This window comes from Myxine glutinosa, chromosome 6 (genome assembly GCF_964187855.1).
Source record: "Myxine glutinosa chromosome 6, kmMyxGlut1.1, whole genome shotgun sequence".
Taxonomy (NCBI): Eukaryota; Metazoa; Chordata; class Myxini; order Myxiniformes; family Myxinidae; genus Myxine; species Myxine glutinosa.
This window is the reverse complement of record NC_136266.1, coordinates 110,938,134-110,947,662: the sequence shown is the minus strand read 5'-3', so window position 1 is coordinate 110,947,662 and position 9,529 is coordinate 110,938,134. Positions and strand designations below refer to the sequence as shown.

At 47.4% G+C, this 9,529-nt stretch overlaps 1 protein-coding gene across 1 annotated transcript in view; it reads left to right on the top strand.

Annotated features, from left to right (window-relative positions):
- The first annotated feature begins 5,504 nt into the window (after positions 1 to 5,504).
- The window catches only part of LOC137430184 (1-acyl-sn-glycerol-3-phosphate acyltransferase alpha-like), a 68,090-nt gene continuing 64,065 nt past the window's right edge, over positions 5,505 to 9,529 (top strand). Inside the window, exon 1 of the mRNA XM_068120833.2 lies at positions 5,505 to 5,671. Coding sequence (XP_067976934.2) covers positions 5,505 to 5,671 — 167 coding nt within the window. The remainder of the gene's footprint in view (positions 5,672 to 9,529) is intronic.

Genomic DNA, 9,529 nt, shown 5'->3' with positions numbered 1-9,529 from the left:
CCAACACTAACCAGCCCTGACATCTTCCACCAACACTAACCGGCCCTGACATCTTCCACCAACACTAACCAGCCATGACATGTTCCACCAACACAAACCAGCCATGACATGTTCCACCAACACTAACCACCCATGACATGTTCCACCAACACGAACCAGCCATGACATGTTCCACCAACACGAAGCAGCCATGACATGTTCCACCAACACGAACCAGCCATGACATGTTCCACCAACACTAACCAGCCATGACATGTTCCACGAACACTAACCAGCCATGACATGTTCCACCAACACTAACCAGCCCTGACATCTTCCACCAACACTAACCAGTCCTGACATCTTCCACCAACACGAACCAGCCCTGACATCTTCCACCAACACGAACCAGTCCTGACATCTTCCACCAACACTAACCATCCATGACATGTTCCACCAACACTAACCAGCCATGACATGTTCCACCAACACTAACCAGCCATGACATGTTCCACCAACACTAACCAGCCATGACATGTTCCACCAACACGAACCAGTCATGACATGTTCCACCAACACGAACCAGCCATGACATGTTCCACCAACACGAACCAGCCATGACATGTTCCACCAACACTAACCAGCCATGACATGTTCCACCAACACTAACCAGCCATGACATGTTCCACCAACACTAACCAGCCCTGACATCTTCCACCAACACTAACCAGTCCTGACATCTTCCACCAACACTAACCAGCCCTGACATCTTCCACCAACACTAACCAGCCCTGACATCTTCCACCAACACTAACCAGTCCTGACATCTTCCACCAACACTAACCAGTCCTGACATCTTCCACCAACACTAACCAGTCCTGAGATCTTCCACCAACACTAACCAGCCCTGACATCTTCCACCAACACGAACCAGTCCTGACATCTTCCAACAACACTAACCAGCCCTGACATCTTCCACCAACACTAACCAGCCCTGACATCTTCCACCAACTCTAACCAGCCCTGACATCTTCCACAAACACTAACCAGCCCTGACATCTTCTTCCAACACGAACCAGCCCTGACATCTTCCACCAACACTAACCAGCCCTGACATCTTCTACCAACACTAACCAGTCCTGACATCTTCCACCAACACGAACCAGCCCTGATATCTTCCACCAACACTAGCCAGCCCTGACATCTTCCACCAACACTAACCAGCCCTGATATCTTCCACCAACACTAACCAGCCCTGACATCTTCTACCAACACGAACCAGCCCTGACAGCTTCCACCAACACGAACCAGCCCTGACATCTTCCACCAACACGAACCAGTCCTGACATCTTCCACCAACACTAACCAGCCTTGACATCTTCCACCAACACTAACCAGTCCTGACGTCTTCCACCAACACTAACCAGCCCTGACATCTTCCACCAACACGAACCAGCCCTGACATCTTCCACCAATACCAACCAGCCATGACATGTTCCACCAACACTAACCAGCCATGACATGTTCCACCAACATGAACCAGCCATGACATGTTCCACCAAAACGAACCAGCCATGACATGTTCCACGAACACAAACCAGCCATGACATGTTCCACCAACACGAACCAGCCATGACATGTTCCACCAACACTAACCAGCCATGACATGTTCCACCAACACTAACCAGCCCTGACATCTTCCACCAACACTAACCAGTCCTGACATCTTCCACCAACACTAACCAGCCCTGACATCTTCCACCAACACTAACCAGTCCTGACATCTTCCACCAACACAAACCAGCCCTGACATCTTCCACCAACACTAACCAGTCCTGACATCTTCCACCAACACTAACCAGCCCTGACATCTTCCACCAACACTAACCAGCCCTAACATCTTCCACCAACACTAACCAGCCCTGACATCTTCCACCAACACTAACCAACCCTGACATCTTCCACCAACACTAACCAGCCCTGACAACTTCCACCAACGCTGACCAGCCCTGACATCTTCCACCAACACTAACCAGCCCTGACATCTTCCACCAACACTAACGAGCGCTGACATCTTCCACCACCACTAACCAGCCATGACATCTTCCACCAACACTAACCAGCCCTGACATCTTCCACCAACACTAACCAGCCCTGACATCTTCCACCAACACTAACCAGCCCTGACCTCTCCCACCACCACTAACCAGCCCTGACATCTCCCACCAACACTAACCAGCCCTGACTTCTCCCATCACCACTAACCAGCCCTGACATCTCTCACCAACACTAACCAGCCCTGACCTCTCCCACCAACACAAACCAGCCCTGACATCTCCCACCAACACTAACCAGCCCTGACCTCTCCCACCACCACGAACCAGCCTTGACATCTCCCACCAACACTAACCAGCCCTGACCTCTCCCACCAACACAAACCAGCCCTGACATCTCCCACCGACACAAACCAGCCCTGATATCTTCCACCAACACTATCCAGCCCTGACATCTTCCACCAACACCAACCAGCCCTGACATCTTCCACCAACACTAACCAGCCCTGACATCTTCCACCAACGCTAACCAGCCCTGACATCTTCCACCAACACTAACCAGCCCTGACATCTTCCACCAACACTAACGAGCGCTGACATCTTCCACCACCACTAACCAGCCATGACATCTTCCACCAACACTAACCAGCCCTGACATCTTCCACCAACACTAACCAGTCCTGACATCTTCCACCAACACTAACCAGCCCTGACATCTTCCACCAACACTAACCAGTCCTGACATCTTCCACCAACACTAACCAGCGCTGACATCTTCCACCAACACTAACCAGCCCTGACATCTTCCACCAACACTAACCAGCCCTGACATCTTCCACCAACACTAACCAGCCCTGACATCTTCTACCAACACGAACCAGCCCTGACATCTTCCACCAACACTAACCAGCCCTGACATCTTCTACCAACACTAACCAGTCCTGACATCTACCACCAACACTAACCAGCCTTGACATCTTCCACCAACACTAACCAGTCCTGACCTCTTCCACCAACACTAACCAGCCCTGACATCTTCCACCAACACGAACCAGCCATGACATGTTCCACTAACACTAACCAGCCATGACATGTTCCACCAACACGAACCATCCATGACATGTTCCACCAACACGAACCAGCCATGACATGTTCCACCAACACTAACCAGCCATGACATGTTCCACCAACACGAACCAGCCATGACATGTTCCACCAACACTAACCAGGCCTGACATCTTCCACCAACACTAACCAGTCCTGACATCTTCCACCAACACTAACCAGCCCTGACATCTTCCACCAACACGAACCAGTCCTGACATTTTCCACCAACACTAATCAGCCCTGACCTCTCCCACCAACACTAACCAGCCCTGACATCTCCCACCAACACAAACTAGCCCTGATATCTTCCACCAATACTAACCAGCCCTGACATCTTCTTCCAACACTAACCAGCCCTGACATCTTCTACCAACACGAACCAGTCCTAACATCTTCTACCAACACGAACCAGCCCTGACATCTTCCACCAACACTAACCAGCCCTGACATCCTCCACCAACACAATCCAATCCTGACATCTTCCACCAACACAAACCAGCCCTGACATCTTCTTCCAACACTAACCAGCCCTGACATCTTCCACCAACACTAACCAGCCCTGACATCTTCCACCAACACAAACCAGCCCTGACATCTTCTACCAACACGAACCAGTCCTAACATCTTCCACTAACACTAACCAGCCCTGACATCTTCTACCAACACTAACCAGCCCTGACATCTTCTACCAACACGAACCAGTCCTAACATCTTCCACCAACACTAACCAGCCCTGACATCTTCCACCAACACGAACCAGTCCTGGCCTCTTCCACCAACACGAACCAGTCCTAACATCTTCCACCAACAATAACCAGCCCGGACATCTTCCACCAACACTAACCAGCCCTGACCTCTTACACCAACACGAACCAGTCCTGACATCTTGCACCAACACTAACCAGCCCTGACCTCTTCCACCAACACTAACCAGCCCTGACATCTTACACCAACACGAACCAGCCCTGACATCTTCTACCAACACTAACCAGCCCTGACATCTTCTACCAACACTAACCAGCCCTGACATCTTTCACCAACACGAACCAGCCTTGACATCTTCTACCAACACTAACCAGCCATGACATGTTCCACCAACACTAACCAGCCATGACATGTTCCACCAACACTAACCAGCCATGACATGTTCCACCAACACTAACCACCCATGACATGTTCCACCAACATGAACCAGCCATGACATGTTCCACCAACACGAAGCAGCCATGACATGTTCCACCAACACGAACCAGCCATGACATGTTCCACCAACACTAACCAGCCATGACATGTTCCACGAACACTAACCAGCCATGACATCTTCGACCAACACTAACCAGTCGTGACATCTTCCACCAACACTAACCAGCCCTGACGTCTTCCCACCAACACTAACCAGCCCTGACATCTTCCACCAATACAAACCAGCCATGACATGTTCCACCAACACTAACCAGCCATGACATGTTCCACCAACACTAATCAGCCATGACAGTTCCACCAACACGAACCAGCCATGACAGTTCCACCAACACGAACCAGCCATGACATATTCCACCAACACTAACCAGCCATGACATGTTCCACCAACACGAACCAGCCATGACATGTTCCACCAACACGAACCAGCCATGACATGTTCCACCAACACTAACCAGCCCTGACATGTTCCACCAACACTAACCAGCCCTGACATCTTCTACCAACACGAACCAGCCCTGACATCTTCCACCAACACTAACCAGCCCTGACATCTTCCACCAACACTAACCAGCCCTGACATCTTCCACCAACACTAACCAGTCCTGACCTCTTCCACCAACACTAATCAGCCCTGACATCTTACACCAACACGAACCAGCCCTGACATCTTCTACCAACACTAACCAGCCCTGACATCTTCTACCAACACTAACCAGCCCTGACATCTTACACCAACACTAACCAGCCCTGACATCTTCTACCAACACTAACCAGCCCTGACATCTTACACCAACACTAACCAGCCCTGACATCTTACACCAACACTAACCAGTCCTGACATCTTCCACCAACACCAACCAGCCATGACATGTTCCACCAACACTAACCAGCCCTGACATCTTACACCAACACCAACCAGCCATGACATGTTCCACCAACACTAACCAGCCATGACATGTTCCACCAACACAAATGAGCCATGACATGTTCCACATCTATCGACCCGCCTCAATTCCATCTCCTAACTGACAGTCCCCGACCCGACCACCCACCATGTTGATTCAGACCCTGATTCCACCACCGACACGCCCTACAATTACACAGCGGTCGGACCCACGCACCCGCTCCGAGGTGTTTTCATTGCACTCGATTGAGTCCACCATGGTACACTGGACACTCGTCCTCGCTTGCATGATGCTCGTTTTGGCGGGAAGGTCCACGTGGTGCTTCTACCTCAAGTTCGCGCTCTACTACATGGCCGTGGTAGTCGCGGCCGTTTTGATGCTGCCCGTGTTGGTGTTTCGAGGCCGTTGTGTGAACAACATGAGGTGAGGAAGAGGTGGTTCCTCTCACCGTTTCAAATTTGCAGTTGTGGAATGCGTTTTTTATTATATATATATATATTATTTTTTTTGTATGTGTATATGTATGTTTTTTCTTTTCTTTTTAATGTATGTACTGTGTATGTATATATACATAACAATTACAAATCCGCAACAATATATTTATATACATATACTGTATGTATATATATATATATATGTATATATATATATATATATATATATATATATATATATATATATATATATATATATATATATATATATATATATATATACAGTATATGTATATATATATATTGTTGCGGATTTGTAATTGTTGTAAATATCACCCTCTGTAAGTGTAATGAATTCTTGTAAATATCTCCGTTTTGTGTGTCAAGGTCAAAGGTCGTCCTCTTAGTTAGTCCATATACATGCACTTAGCAAATCATATACCCTTCTAAATAGTTATTTCCTTATTATGTGTATTAGTTTAAGGCTGTGTTTCCCATTAGTTGACTCTGCATTGCATCAAATTGAAGTAAGGTAGAATCCCCTGTCTAGTGCAAAGCCTCCAATTGCCAACTGCATTCGCCCTCCATTGAACACGCGGTCGGTTCGGAGAAGAAAGGCGTGTCTCCGCCCTCGTCATCGGAAGGAGGAGTGAGCCAGCCCTTGCCGACCAATCAGGCACGAGGGGTTTGGCTTGAGAGGGCGGAGAAAGAACGACCGGGGAGGTTCGCAAAGGTTTGAGGGTGTGGCCTATATAACCCGTCACGCGACGCCCCCACCAGAGATGCGTCAGAGAGTTGGCAGTCCACCGGGAGAGAGTTGAGTGGAGTTGTTCAGTTCAGTGGAGGAGGAGCAGTGAGGTTGAGCTCAGTTGAGGAGGAGAGAGTGAGACACGTGGAGAGGAAAGCGAATGAGAATCGGCACGCCCTGCTCGCGATACCAACCAGCACTCTGAGAACAACCAGTGCGTGCACGCGAACATCGACGTGCCGCGGTCTTCGGATCTCCCTGTCGCCCGTTCTGTGAACCAGAGTGCGAGGAGTCGGAGCTGTCACCTCCAGCCCTGCCGTTTGCACGAACCTGAACCTCCTCATCCCTCCACCCATTCCTGCCATTCCATCCTTTTGTGTACGTGAGTTTGTTTTGTGTGTCTTGTCCCTGGGGTATAAGTAAGTCTGTATAAGCTAGAAATTGCACTGAGTCTTCTGGTCCTTCCATCCTTCTGTAAATTATTTTCATTTCTTTCCTTCTCCTTGGTTCCTTTAATTGTGTAAATAGTTAGTAATAAATTATATTTGTTCTTCCTACCTTGCCTTTCTTTCCTTTACATCCGTTTCGCTTTCGTGATTTCCCCATTGGATACCTGTGGCACGATTTGGCCAACGTTTCGGAATCGGGTTAGTGAGTGTTAATGACTCGAACTTCGGGTTGCTAAAACCGCTCGGCAACTAGACCATCTAAAACCGGGGTTCGAGCAGGGGAGTCCCTCCCCTGCTTCGCGGTCAGGAGTGGCACTCAGGTTAGGTCCTTGGGACTTTTCATAGACCAAATACCCTGGCTGCTCCCGACCGGAAGGAGCGTTGGGACTTCAGGACCACGTCGGTCAGTCATAGACGAGGGGATTAATCTGACCGACGTTGGGTTCCGTAACAATATATATTTTTTTTGTATGTGTATATGTATATATAAATATTGTATATGTATATATAATATATATATATATTTTTTTTTTTGGGGATGTGTATATGTATATATATATTTTTTTTTAAATGTATGTACTGCATTTGTATATGCATTTTATTTTTTTATTTTTTTTTGGGGGGGGATGTGTATATGTATATATATATTTTTTTATTTATTATTTATGTGCTGCATTTGTATATGCATTTTTTTTTAATTTTTTTTTTTAATGTATGTATGCATATGTATATATATATATATATCCCTCGTGTTCAACTTTTCTGTGCTATCGGATCCAACTTTTATGCTTCTGTGCACATATGACGTCATACAAAATCGGGGTGTACGAAGCTCATATAAGCACCGGATATCTGGATGTCCAGACCTTAACACGTTAAAATCAATTTACAGAGGTTGAACAATGCTGGCAGTGGCACGTCACGTGGTACACTGTCTGATTTCATCCTGCAATGGAGTCTTGTAATTATATACGATTAGTTTGGGAAGCTGTAATTACTTGCTTGGGCCAATTATGTCACAGATTCGCTTCAGCACAAAGTAAAAAGATGATCTTTGGAGAGATACTGTCCTGGTCTCTTTACACTGCAGTATTATTGTCACTCTGTTGAACACCTTAGTTAAGTTGAATGAGGTGCCCCCAACTAATGGCAAAATGCTATATCTATACAAATATATATATATACTGTAAGAAATAGTAGAAACTCCAAAGTACGAGCAGGGCGTCTCATTTGTATTGAATATATAATCGTTAGATTAAATAAGACGCGGACGTAGCTTCAGGACGTCGACTTCCGTCGAACTTGGGGCTGACTCAGAAGAAGACCTTTGTTGGTCGAAAGCTTGTCGACAATTAAAGATCGACGTCCTGAAGCTACGTCCGCGTCTTATTTAATCTAACGATTATACCTATATATATATATATATATATATATATGTATGTATATATATATATATATATATATATATATATATATATTGTTGTAGTTTTTAGAACCCTCCACTTTGTAAATATTTGTAATAATCCCTTATAAATAATCCCCTGTAAATATTCCCACTTTTGTGTAAAAGTCAAAGGTCGCACCCTAGTTAGGCCACGAGCAACACGTAGCACACCATAGGATCTTCTTTAGTTATTTCATTAGTATGTGTTTCAGGTAAGGATCTGTTCCCAATAGTTTGAATCTGCGTTGTATTAATCAAATAACCTCGGCCCCCTTTTTCCAATCCTATTCATTTTGCGGCATAGCTTCCCTCCAAATTGTGTTCCCTTGCTTGCCAGTAGCGTTCGCTGCCTTCTGGTTGTTCCCGCAAGCCGCCATAAGCCATGTGGCAGAGTTGGAGAAAAAGGGGGAGGAGCGGCCAGGAACGAAGGCGTGGCCCCTCAACGCACCATCAAGGGGCGGACCGGTGAGCGCTCGCGACCACTCAGGGCCGAGGCCAGCTCACCGGTAGGCGTATCCTAGAGGCAAGCGGCTTTATACGCGAGTGGGCAATATAAGCGGCTGCGTGGGACTACTTCAAGAGATGAGAGGAGAGGTGCCGGGAGAACGACTCGAACAGATGAGAAAGGAGTCCTTGCTTGCCGTTTACGAACTGTTGGAGGCGTGCACAGCTGGCCGAAGGCTAAGGGACAATTTATTACGTACGCTGCAGCCCAGTCTTCCCTCCCGCGATATAATTGTCCACTCACGTTAAACGCCACGCGAAGCTGCCGGCCGCTCGTGCCGCGGTACAAGTGAATACCCGGAGCGTTGACCGGAGCGCGAGGTCGGAGCCGGACCTCACCGCCTACCATTGATGCCTACCTACCACTTGCCTGGACCATTCTCTCCCTTCCCACCACCACCACCACCTTTCCATGTAAGTGTGTTTGTTCTGTCCTGGGAGTGATAATATAAGACTGTATAAGGCTGCCCTGTGTATCTGCTTCTTCTTCTTCACTGTACATTCCCTTTCGTTTCTTCCTTGGTTTTGGTTTTGTACATAATTAATAAACCTGTGTTCTTCCTTCTTATTCTTTGGGTTCCTCTCATCCGGTCGCTTTAGTGATTTCTCCATTGATATACGTGGCACGATTTGGCCGACCATTGTAATCGGGTTTAGTTTTTTGTTAACGGCCTGAGTCGTGGCTCGCTTCGCTCGGCGTGT